Source organism: Anas acuta, chromosome 2, assembly GCF_963932015.1.
Source record: "Anas acuta chromosome 2, bAnaAcu1.1, whole genome shotgun sequence".
Classification (NCBI taxonomy): Eukaryota; Metazoa; Chordata; class Aves; order Anseriformes; family Anatidae; genus Anas; species Anas acuta.
Window position 1 is genome coordinate 32,041,802 of NC_088980.1, and position 13,112 is coordinate 32,054,913.

Consider the following 13,112-nt stretch of genomic DNA (forward strand, 5'->3'; position numbering starts at 1 on the left):
AAATAGCCTTATCTCTACTAATGCCACATTCTTTCATCTTTATCCTTGTTAGTTGTTCCCATGTGCAGAACTTTCATTTCTATCAGTATAGGATTAGAATGACTGAATGCAGCAACACACAATTAGACTCTTCCCTGTTATCTTTAACAGAACTTGGGAAATATTAAATCAAGATAACATATAGCCTTTAAAATGCCATTTTAAGATTTTTGTATGTGGTAAATATTCCTTTGTATTTGTACTAAAGATGCAGTGAAAGTGGTGTATATTCTGTCATTATTACTTGCATATGTAAAAATTTGGCTACTACAGCACCCTTTTTAAAGACTAAGGGGATGGCAGTAGGCCTCATGAATTGATGGTATGTTATCATGACCTTTGCAAGCCTACTATCTCTGTCATTTTGATCTCTTACAGAAGCAGGACTCAATTAAAAATAAAATACTTTATTTCCTTTTCACTCCTTACAAGTCCTGTGTGTCTATCCTTGCCTGATACTGAGCATCATACCATCTTTGTGAAAATGATTAAATAATTAAATTCACCCTTTGTAAAGCAGACGGATCAGAAAGAGAAAGACCAAGAGTATCTTTCCTCGTTAGCACTGTAAAAGGACAAACAAAGGAAAAGGAGAGTGAGTTAAAAAACTTTAGTGTAAGTAAATAGCTCATTCATAATTGGTAGATATTTTTCAACAGCAAAAGAAAACACCCTGTGCCATTAAGTGTATCCAGTTAATTGAAGTGTTGTGTTTTTTGGTGTGAACCATGAATTCATGTATGCTTCATCTGTTTTCCAGAATCCTCAGTCAGTAGCAGCTCCCCTGGATCAGGTCCCAGTTCCCCAAGCAATGGTCCGACCAGCAGTATAACAGAAAGTGAAACCTCAGTTTTGCCATCTAGCATTCAAGCTGAGGTAAGACTCTTTCTCTTTATTGGGTAGTTGACTGCTGAGATGGCAAGATTGAAGAGATTTGAAACTCCAGTTTGATGATACATACAAGCAAAATAATTGCAGAAGCTATAATCATCAGAGATACTAGGACACTGCAGGTTTACAGCAGAGTATGTTTTATATGAGATAAGTGTTCAGAAAGGAGGCCAGAAAATAAAGAGACTCTTCGGTAACAGAAGCCTAAACAAAAGCAGCTGTGATGCTACCAAAGAAGTTGAAGAAGGCTATGGAAGGAATTAGGAAGCATCTGTGTTGCAGAATATTAGGAAAGATATTGGGGAGCAAGGGGATGAAGAACTAATGAGGCAACAACAGTGGAACATGAGATGAACAATCACTGCAGTGTTTACAGTGTCACTGCAGCCCTCTTCCTGGATGAGGCAAAAAAGCAATGCTTTACCTGTTTTCAGCATCTCATATTGCTGTGGGTGGGAGGAAATCTGGCTTACCTTCTGGGATAATTTGAAGAAGTGCACAATGGTGAATGCTAATGAAGAACTTTCACATGTGAAAGACTGACTTCATCATTGCTGACTCTAACATGTAAGAGATAAGGCAATCCGAGGTTCAGATGCTGGTGAAGTAGATTTGTTTAGGTACAGTGTCAGTGTTAAGTGACTAAGTCTTTTTTCACATCTGCCTTTGCTGTACCTCAGTTTCTTTATCTGTTCAGTGCTTACCAATGTAACTGATTTGCTAGGAGTCTTTGACACTTGTTTTGTGAAGCTAGATTGTACATGGAAGGAATCTTAACTACTCATTATTGTGTTTCATACTTACGTGCCTATAACGACAGGAATGCAGATGGTAAATCAGTTGTGATAAACCTCATTTACCATAGACATCAGGCCTAAGTCATGCTTTCCATGGCAATATTGTAAAGGGACAATAAATTAATGCAACTAAGAGAGAATGAAATTCAGAAACATCCTGTGTCCAGTGCTCCTACATATAGCAATTCTTGCTTTGGTGGTAAAATTTTCTATTAATCATTGGTTTATACAATGTGTTAGAAAAAATTGCATAAGAAAACATGATTTAACAGAGCTTTAGCTAATGGAGCTATTTCTCCAGGTCAGTGGCAGGACACTCACCTCAAAAAAAAAAAAAAAAAAAAAAAAAGAATGGGCAGTTCAACCTCCAGCAGTGACTTTTCCCCATAATGAATTAATTGTGTGTGTGAACTATGATCCAGGGGGCAGGTGGGTGACCTCTGCACACTGATTAGTAGCCTCTCTTTGGCCCGTAACCAAAAAGAAAAAAAAATGGCATTGATGGCTAACATGTGGTCTTGCCTCATAGCCCCTCTGTATGTGATTGCAAAAAAATGTAAATGATGCAGAGCAAGATCCATCATTCAGATAAGATCAGATCCTAGTTCTGTAGAATTAAATGGTATATTTTAATATTGGGAATGTTGTAGTTAGAAGTTTGGCATATACAGATGTTAATGCTGTATTAAACAGGAAAACCTACTCAATTGGATCTTGTGTTGATTTGAGGATACTACAAAATGTAAGGGGAATAATGACTCAGACTGGCTTACAGTGCTTGTTACTTCACACGTTTTAGTTTCTCGACACTTGCCCACAGTGTTGAACTACTATAAAGACAAGCATACAACCCAGTCAGATTGGCAATCTGGGGAGATTTGGAAAGGCTATTCCAAGAACCAACAAAGTTATACTCTGTTTATTAATACAAAACTTCGTTGCACATCAGTTGCCATTACTGTGCCAGACATCTGTAGGTTTAGTTCCACACAATCCAAAATTTCAAATGAGCCTAAAAAGTTCCTTTTAAAGTTAATTTCCATGTGCTGGAAATTAATGTGTCAGTCACTTAGCTAGCTGGAAGTGGGCTAAAAAACTGAAACTACTGACTTCCATTTCTGGATCTAGTCAGGGATTTCTTTACCTCTCTGGTTACTTGACTGTTAATACTGTGGTCCTGTGGGCTCTAACATTTTTCCATAAATCTCAATTTCAGTGCATTTTGTTTTCAGTGGGATTTTCCTTGGTAGTTTAACAGCAACCAAACTGCTACATATTGCTTTGCTAGCTTAGCATTAGCTGCCAGCTCTCCAAGGTTATATATCTAATTCATTTTTCATCAGTTACATAAAGTACAGAAGTTTCTAATAATAGGATAAGTGTTCCAAAATCACCCAAAGTATCACTTGTTTTGCTGTAATTCTGCATGACTCACATTGCTGTTGTTTCATAATCGTTGTTGTGACATTTGCAGTAAGTGTTGTGCTCATATCTGAGTGGGTGGATAGCCGTGGTTTTCATGGCAGCAAATAAAACACTTTTTGCTGGGGAAAAACAGGTTGCTATGACAGAGCCATTTACCAGTAAAACATGAGTCAATACCGTAAATGATTACACTCCAGTGCATAGACAGAATTAGAGCATTATCAGTAATGAAACAGATTTTTAAAGTCTTTTTGACATATCCATTTGAATAGCTAGACCTCTAAATGGTTTACTCTCTGGAGCAGACAGTCTGGTGAGCAGACATTTACATTTTTTTGAGTGCATAAAGGTGCACTGCAAATGGTACATTTTTGCAGATAATCTTTTACTATCATAGTTCCCCTAATGGTACGTTCAGTACCATTTGTTAAAACACTGGTCTCATTATATGAAACTTGAAAGTTAAACTCGAGATTTTAATTGCGCCTTAGAAATAAAATGCTATTTTTATTAGGCCCACTTCTCTCCAGCAGCATCAAGGTTCACCGCAGTAGCTATTTGTCTCATGTAGCGTGCTGTACATTTTCAGGTCACCTGCTGTGCTGGGGCTAAATCGTACTTGCATGAGAAATGCAAGCAGGATTGATCCCCTGCACAGCCACGTCCCTTGTGTTCAGAGGGACAACCTGCCATAGACACAAGAAATTATTAATTTTGGGCATACACAGCCTGGTCAAAAGCCATTGAAGGCAATGACAGACTTCCACATGGTGCCAGTGGGCTCCAGGTAGTTTTCTTTCTCTTTCATTTGCTCATTGGAGAGCAGCATTTTCTAGAATATCACTTTATACAGGAGGCATAAATGACATACATGGCAGGTAAATGTATAGTTGATCTGTGCAAGCCCACAGCACTGTGTTTGTAATTCTCAGCTCAATATGGTACACTTCACAAGTGGCTAGAGGCAAATTGTCTGCGTTTCTGACCAGCTGGTGAGGTTTGTTTCAACTATATGTGAAGAGAGTCTAATTAGCAAAGTAAGAAATAAGAATGTAATAGTGAATATTCAAAGCTATGAAAAAACTTAGTCTAGCTTCACAATTTACAAGTATTAAAGCCAAACCATTTCCCCTTCCCCATCTAATGTCTAGATCTGCATATAAACATGTGCACACAAAGTTGGTGTTCCTGCTTCTCTGCAGGCACTGGCAGCAAAATAGAAGTACGATAACTAAATATGGGTACTTGTTGATCATCCTGCACTGTTACATTTTGTTATCATACCTCTATTTTAAAAAAGACAATAAGTATGCTGACAGGCTATTTTAAGCATCAGGGAGCAGGATCCATGGGCCCAGAGAGTATGTATATGGAGGAGCAAGTAAGGCAGTTGTTTTGGGGATAATTTGGGTGCCAGTCCAAACCATTAAGTCTGCACGGAGAAGGAGGACCATGACTTAGCTGTTGTTCTGCAAAGTGACACTGCTGGCAACTCCAGTTTGTGCCACCGTCTCAGGGTATTGTCAACTGTGTAAAGAGAATTTGCAGCTGGGGTCATGTAATTGTATTGCAGCATGTACTGGACTCTAATCCATGCAGGTGGGCTGCTAAACTTATGTTGGGAGATGAGGTTTTACTGGCATTTAGGCTAATTTTTATTGAAACTATTAAAAAAAAGTTACCAAAAAGATAATGATTGATTATTAGAGGTATTAAAAATTTGATAGATGTAGTCTTAACTAATAAGTTCCTGTTTTCAACATTAACCTCCCATGGTATACATGTATAACATGATTGATTCTGCCTTGTGTAACAATCATGCCTGATCTTAGTGTGGGAATATGTTTTACTGTCAAAAACACTGTCACAGTTGTGTTAGTTCAAATCGTGGTGGCGTACTGAAAACCAGAAAGGAAACATGCATTTTGAAGTGGCTCTGTGTACATACTGCAGTGGGTACAAATTTGATGATCTTCTAAAAAGCACATCAGAGGTGCTGCGGGTTTCTTTTTCCACTTAAATCATTGTAGTCTTCCTCCACAGTCTTGACATATTTGGTTTTAATCATAGTCAAAGTTGGATGTTATCAAGGCAAGACACTGTTAGCCAAGATTTAATGTAATATACAAGTGAAGCTTCTTTGTTTCGTATGCTATCTGTTGAGATTCCCTAGGTACCAAAAGAAAATTACAGAGATAGACTTCTACTGTTATTGTCCCAGTGATAGGTCATACCTCCAAACAAACTGTATGAGGAAGGTTATGTTTTGCAATAACATCCTGTGTTTTTGTGCCTAACCACTTTTCATTGATGGTCTGAAGTTGCATTGTATTAGCACAAAGTATTTTACAGAGTTAATTGATATTCCAGGTTTGTCCAGGGGAAAATCTACAGCTCCCCACAACATGCTTGACAAGTTATTATATTTACTTTAGTCAAAGCCCGAGTGTGCAGTATCCCTCTTGGAGGTGGTCTATTATTGGAGTCCCATATGCTTTTTGTTTGGGAAGAAAGCAGTCACTGTGTCATACTGTTACACAGGGTATTCTTTTTCAAGGATGTTGTTCCCTTGGGGACCATATCATGCCAGAGTTCCTAAGTCTAATAAGACCTTTGTAGGTCTTATTGTGTTAAAGTTCTGGGAGGGAAGCAAGAGTTAAACAGAAAATATAATTCAAGCAACTATACTAGACCACATGTTGAAAAACATGACTGTTAAAGTAAAAAGGCAAAGGCATCAAAAAGATTCCTGTTGCGGTAATGCAACTTTTTATGTTTCTTCCCAATGAATCCAAAATGGAAAGACAGAGGGTGATCTTTGTAGAATGTCTGTTTTTACTTGACAGTAATTAAAAATATATCAGCAATTCCACATCCTTGAAAATTATATCACAAGGATTCAAAGCAAGTGTTAAACATTTTAACTTTAAAGGAGTTAGAAAGGCTGTGAGAGGGTTCACCATCATCATCGTCATCAGAGAATGATGGGACACTGCTCTTGTGTATATGCAGAGAGAGAGTATATTTTTTTAAACATCAGATGTGACAATATGGCTCACTTTCTACCCAAGATTCCCATGTCAATGGAAGTAAATAATGTGCCTGAAACATCCTCATATCACAATATGGGTAAATTAACACATAAACCAGGTAGGATATGTTTCATACCTTACCACAAAACTTTAAGAACCACAACAATGTAGACATCTAATACATCCATAATCATGACACCTTTGGTTTGGCTAGATAAAGACATTAATTCATTGGCTAAATTTCTGAATTTAGCCAATGAATTTCTGATAGTGAAATTCAATGAATTTCTAATACTGAAAGTGCAGTTGACAAGAGAAGAGAAGGTCTAAGAATCCTCAAGATTCTGGGATGGAGTAGGAATTTGATTTACTAACCAAGGCATAATCCCAGATGTATTTCAGTTGTTTTCCTAAGGAAGGAAATATCAATAGCTTTTTTACAGGGACAGTACTTATCTGGAACCCCATTGGGATGCAAACCAATGCATGATACATAACTGACTATCAATGCACAATCAGAATAAAATAGCCAAGATAAAAAGCCTCGAGATTATACATACTTTGTTTTTTTCTCTTTATTCCAGCGTCTGGTTTCACAGCAACGCCTTTTGATTCAGGATGAATCAGTGAACTTGTTGAGTCTGTACACGTCCCCTTCTCTGCCCAACATTACCTTGGGACTTCCAGCAGTACAAACTCAAATCACTGTAAGTGACCAGTCCAAAGCCTTACTGTCTACTTTTGCTCCCAGAAAGCCTACTTTCTGCCTATTCTCTTTTTTAGCATTTTGGAACATAAGCAATTGATAGTAGGAGACAGACCTTTCTTTGCACTGGGCAACTTCTGAAAATTTAAGGGCACAACTTGAAAGCAGTAGTCATTCTTAATCACAAGTAAGTGCCAGTGTGGAGCTTAGCTAAATATAGGCCATATATATTGCGTTTATATCTGCAAATCTGATAACAGATTTCAGACATGGTGAGAAAAACATGAGGAGACAATTTAGTATAAATGTTCAAATTATATGATCACTCCTACCTGGTAAAGTACAGCACCTGTAACTTTTTATAATGAGATGCTAACAGGAACATAAGCTGGGCTGAAGCGTGGTAGTGGAAGAATCCTGTATTCCTGCAAGTGGGTTTGTTTTATAAGGGGTGTACTATCAATCATATAAATTAAATCTGTGGATATATAAACAACATTTAATGACTAGTTATATTCATATGCCCTTTGTTCAGTCTGTAGCAATCAACTTTATTTAGAGCTCAATGTTAAATTAGTATGTGAAATGTATAAGAAAACAGATACAATATGTATGGAAATCCGTGTTGATGGATAAAGATCTTTAGATCTAGCCAAAGTTACAGTAATCTGTAAGTGAAATCTGAGACTCAGTAAAATAACTGAAAACTTTGCTACCGGTCAAAACTTTTCCTTCCTGATTTCCTGTAAAAATGTAAAAATTCTAATATAATTATATTATGGTTCTATACAACACTGTATAAATTCTGAAGAAATTCTAGCAATTCATATTTGACAGAACATGAATTGGTAAAATAGAAATATTCTAGATTTCCAGAATATAAAAAGCATATATATGTACAGTCTACTGTGGTTTATTAGAAGTACTACTTAATTCCAGTGCTAAACTTAGTTGCAGGTTAAAGTTTCATGTCATTTTATGGCTTTTACATTTCATTTCATGTCTCACCAATAGCATATTATTGCAGTCCAACATTTTAACGTTAGATAGAACTTTGTGTGTAAAATTGTGCAAGCTTTAAATCACTGCTCTTGAAGTCTTTCATGAAATATTTATAAGCAAGTTATTGTTTTTAAGGGATGGAAAACTTGACCTGAACATGAAAAGTAGTGCTTACTTTTCCAGACTATATCATCAAAAATTTCCTAGCTATTTCACATAAATATAACTAGCTTCAAATAAATTTTATAACGTTGAAAAAGGAAATGAAAACATCTTTAATTTTCTCACTCAAATGATGAGAACTTTTGATGTTACCAGCTTGCACCAAATATTACTTTTGGCATTTGAAAAAATAAAGGGGTTAATTTATGCATGTATTGTTTATGTCTGTTACCAGACTAAGTAGTTGCAAATTGAATGTAAAGTTTATTTAGGTGTTTGTTTTTCAGGGAAGGATAATGAGAGAGGGTAAAGTAAGCATACACCCCCCAAAAATTTGTGTAAACTTTGTTTTGCCTTGTTACAATATGCGAAATTCAGATTATCAGAGAGATGTTTTTTTACCGTGACATACCATAAGTGAGCAAGCCTCAACACAATTATTTCTGTTAATTATTCTAACTGTAAAAATTACTACTCAAGCTTGACTACCCTTGAAATACATTTTGTTAAAATTAGATTTTTAATAGGAACAAAGAAATCTAAAGTATATTTGCAATCCTGAATGGCCAAAGTTTACAAAAAGCTTGAAATCAATAACTGTGCAATTTATAAGGGTTCTTTAAAAGGCCACACACACACAACAGCTCTTGATAATTCAGTAGACCAGAGTTTAACTGTACACATTTACTTTGCAAATGGTAAAAGTTTTGAGCTGTCCTTCAGGGAGTCAGGGAATGCTCCAGGAAAAGTAATAGCTTACCACTACTACAGGTAATTATTTTGTTTTGCTGATTGGCTTGCTGTCTGATGGAAAGTTATGTGAAAACCAAGCCTTGCCTATTCCAAGCTCAGTGGAAACTATTTCCTCTGATTCCCTTTTTTCCTCTGCACGAGGCTGGGAAAGGCCTTTAGGAATTTTAAGGATAGGTCCCGTCTTTTCATTAATAATGTTCTGACTAGTAGTTCCTTGTGCTTTGGCTTTTATTACCGAATTTTTCCAAGTGCTTTAGTTATTTAGTTTCTTGCAGTGCTACATTTAACAGGCTTCTTCCCCCTCCCTTTTCATCTCAGAATCAACGTGTAAGAGAGGGATTTTAACTACTTTTTCTGCATTTAGAAAACATACCGTAAGACAAGTGGAAATAGCCAGGAAATGGCCAGGTGAATGAAAAACAGTTACGAGTGTCATTGTTTTTTGACAGGCTTCATCATCATTCAAAGAAAAGCAGAAGGGAGAGACCCAGACGCTCAGACAAGGAGTGGCCTTGGCTGGACAGTATGGGGGGAGCATTCCTCCTTCTTCAGCTCATCCTCATGTTGCTTTGGAGGGAAAGCCAAATAGCAGCCACCAGGCTCTCTTGCAACATCTGTTACTGAAAGAACAAATGAGACAGCAAAAACTTCTTGTGACTGGTAATGATCAAAGCTTCAACACAACAATCATTTTAGATATTTTTAATGACATTTGTATTCTGACTGTTGTGAAAAGTAGAAGGGTGGGAGAGAAAAGCATAGATTATTTTTTTCCCACGTTAGTGATTCTGCTTGAGTTCGTTAGCCTGAAAGAATTCCGTGATTACAGAAAAGAGAAAATGATTACTTCATCACATTCTTTTGCAGCTGCTGAACTTCCCAGCATGGCTAGGCATGTGGTACATGTCCCACTGCATCAGTGCTAATGCTAAGTTCTGCAACATACACCACTCTTCTTACTGAGAGATTTCTCTTCTATTAGAACCAGTAGTTTGTTTTTCTTTACACTGGAGTGAAATGTCACTCTTTTGCAGGAGCAGTTCCTCTTCATCCACAGTCTCCTTTAGCAGCGAAGGAAAGAGTCTCACCCGGCATAAGAGCTGCCCACAAACTGCCTCGTCACAGGCCACTGAATCGAACCCAGTCAGCTCCTCTTCCTCAAAGTACTTTGGCCCAGCTGGTCATCCAGCAGCAACATCAACAGTTTTTGGAGAAGCAGAAACAGTACCAGCAACAGATCCACATGAATAAGGTGAGTTCCCAAAGTAAGGAATTTCTAATGAACATGAATGTTGAAAACTAATAAGGAACATAATAGATGCCAGTGCCATGTGGTAGATGAGAATAGACAGGTTCTTGCAGGATTACCTTGCTTATGCATAGTTAGTGTATGTTTATATAGGTCTTCATTTTCAGCTTTTGATATGCTTGTTGACACCAATAAGAATACAGTTCAATGAAATAGGTATCAAAGCATCTTTCAGGTTTATTTACAGATGCTTTTCTGCCAAATGGTAAATTATGCCATAAAAATTACTGGCTGTCTATCCAGCTTTTTTATTATTTGTCATTTCCAGTTTCAGAAATCATTCAGTTCAGCTGCCTTTGAATCATATTTTAAGTTCATTTGTTGTGGAATATTATGTGGAATAAATATATAACTCATTTAAAGTCAACCAGCTGATGAAATTGATCTTTTTTGTGTTAGAAATGTATTGACAATCTGAATAAATTTGTAATCATCTTTTATCAAATCAGCTTCTTCAATGTAAATTCATGAATAACATAATGGTTTGTTAGCTATATGATAAAAAAAAATGCCAGTGAAGGAGAAAGAGAAGAATTTGCTATTACTAATATCAGATACAAGTTGAACTGTGTCCCTGTTTCCCTGTATAGTAACACATTTTTCTGAGGAGAAAGAAAGAAGAAAAGGGACCATTCACTAATAAACAAAGTACAGCAATATCTAGGTAGATTTATCAGGGGCTAATGCTTCTACAACAAATGTGATGCCGTTCCCTGCTCTAAAATGAAGATACTCAAGTAATTAAATGCTTTTATCTGAAGAACATTTTTCTTCACTTACTGCATAGCCTTCCAAAAGTTGTTTGTTGGAGCTCCTTGAATAATTCAAATATCACACATCTTTACTTCTCTTGTTTTGTTTAAGTTATGTGATAACTATATAGAAGAGCTAATGGCAAAGAAGAAAAGATGAAAAGCAGGGTATTTGGTCTTTGTACCTATGTGAAAAGAAAAAAAAAGTCAGTCCATCTTACAAGGGTGAACTTCCCAGGAGGTACTGATTCTTTGGAATCTACTAAGAATTCCCAACAAAATTAGAAACAAACCTAGAGTTTAAGTACATAGTTTGTACAGTGGTTTGGTTATTAAATCTTGTCTTAATTAGAAAAAATGAAGACCAGAAAACTTCAAAGTTCAGAGCTGATCCTTGCATGTTAACCCCTCTCAGCTTGGGTGTTTTGATTACTCAACTAGGACTCCAGTTGGCTTTTCTTTGAGTATGCATTCCATATGTTTAATCAAGATGGCATATCTTGTAGCCTCAGGTTTTGAAAATATTTCACCTGCCCTCAACTGTTTGAAAAGAATCTTTACTAGTAAAGTACTGAGTCTTTATGCTGTTTGTGGGTATCCACTGCAAACTGATCAGTTACTGTTCATGCATTCTTCACAAAGCAAAGAACCACATTGACATGTTTGTGTTAGGTCACACTTATTTGCATACATTCTGCCATAGCATTTGGGGATATGCACTGTGACTTACAGACAAAACAATTGCTTCTCTTAAAACTTAATGAATCTAGCTTTTATTCTCTACAGTATAGGCTATATGCGAATGTAGGTAGTAGAAATTTATCTTTATCCCAGGGTCTTTAGCTTACTTCCTTTGCCCAGAAAGCTCAGTCTCCCTTATCTCTACTCCCCAAGCAGCTAGCTTTCATCAGGAGCACAGTAACTCATCAGAGCCGCAAACACCTAAGGAGGGATAGGATCATGCTGCATCCACAGAAGCAGTGGATTATGTGAGGATGTGGGTGGTTTATCAGACTTTTTTTTACTGTCTGTAGTGAAGAGGTTTTTTTACCATACTATTCCCAGAAGAACCGTTCTGATGAATACCACTGAAAATGACCGTGCTCCAATCATACATCTGTCTTCTGCAAGTATATGGAAAGCCAGGTGTTCTCTTATGTAATTAACAGAATAAATGTGATTTTTAAAAACTGGCATTTAATGGTAGCCATTATTGAAGGAAGTGAGAAATGTTCAAATGAGGGAGTGGCTGTTAAGTACTGAATTTAAAATTATATTTTTTAACCCTTTAAATTTAAAGGTTTGGATTGAACATCTGTGCTGGCATAAGGTTTTTTAACTCCACCAGCAGGATGGGATATACTTTGTTCTTACCTTACCTTACCTTTATTTGCAGTTTTTTGTTCGTTATTTAAGCTAACAGCTTTGTGTGGCTCTTACAATCAAACTTAAACTCTGCAAAAGAGGCTTACCTGAACCGTAGAATGAGATGTTCTACACCATGTAGCAAAGACATCTTTGCGTTTCTTAGGACAAGTCTGAGCATGTATCAGGTGAATACATGTATTTATTTTCCACTCCTCTTTCCTCACTGTTCTGAACATAGGCCATATAATGAAACACATATCTGCACAGATATGTAATTCCCTCCTTTTCAGTCTTGAAAAAATGTTTTAATTAGGAGTACTCAAACATTCTCTTAAAAAAAATTGGTTAGAAAGATGAGAACCATTTTAAGCTGACAGGACTATGAAATCCCAATTGATCAAGAGTTTAGAACAAGTTAATACATTCTATTTAATTTCCATTTCTTTTTCCTTTTCCCCCTTACGTTTAGGACTCTGTAAGTACTTAAGGCTGTCATATATTGCAACTGAACCAGCTATTTGAATTTTTGCCTTGAAATGTGATGATATGGCATGTGTCAGCAATCCCTGAAAAGTGATTTTGGTCAGATCTTCTTGGTGGACAAATAGGCAAATCTTGCTATAACAGCAAAAAGAGGAAGAAAGCAACAGTTTCTCCCCACCCCATAGATCTTTTATTTATCTTGTGTTAAAAAGTGATTTCTTTTCTTTGATAAAAGAATATACTTCAGCAGCAAGTACTTCAAGCCTGTGTTGTTGTGAGGGTGATAACAAGCAAAATCTGACATAGGTCAGAGGTAAAGAATTCCCCTGGATCATTTCCATTCTGAAAAGAAACAAATCATTGCCAAGAGGTGTGCCTCTGTCCTTAATAACA

General features: G+C 36.7%; 1 protein-coding gene across 21 annotated transcripts in view; it reads left to right on the top strand.

The window, feature by feature from the left end:
* Positions 1-13,112, top strand: part of HDAC9 (histone deacetylase 9) — a 476,309-nt gene that overhangs the window by 267,394 nt on the left and 195,803 nt on the right. For all 21 annotated transcript variants that reach the window (XM_068674122.1, XM_068674124.1, XM_068674117.1 and 18 more), the window contains 4 exons: positions 800-915; positions 6,769-6,891; positions 9,257-9,467; positions 9,842-10,059. In XM_068674122.1, the coding sequence (XP_068530223.1) occupies positions 800-915; positions 6,769-6,891; positions 9,257-9,467; positions 9,842-10,059 (668 nt within the window). The remainder of the gene's footprint in view (positions 1-799; positions 916-6,768; positions 6,892-9,256; positions 9,468-9,841; positions 10,060-13,112) is intronic.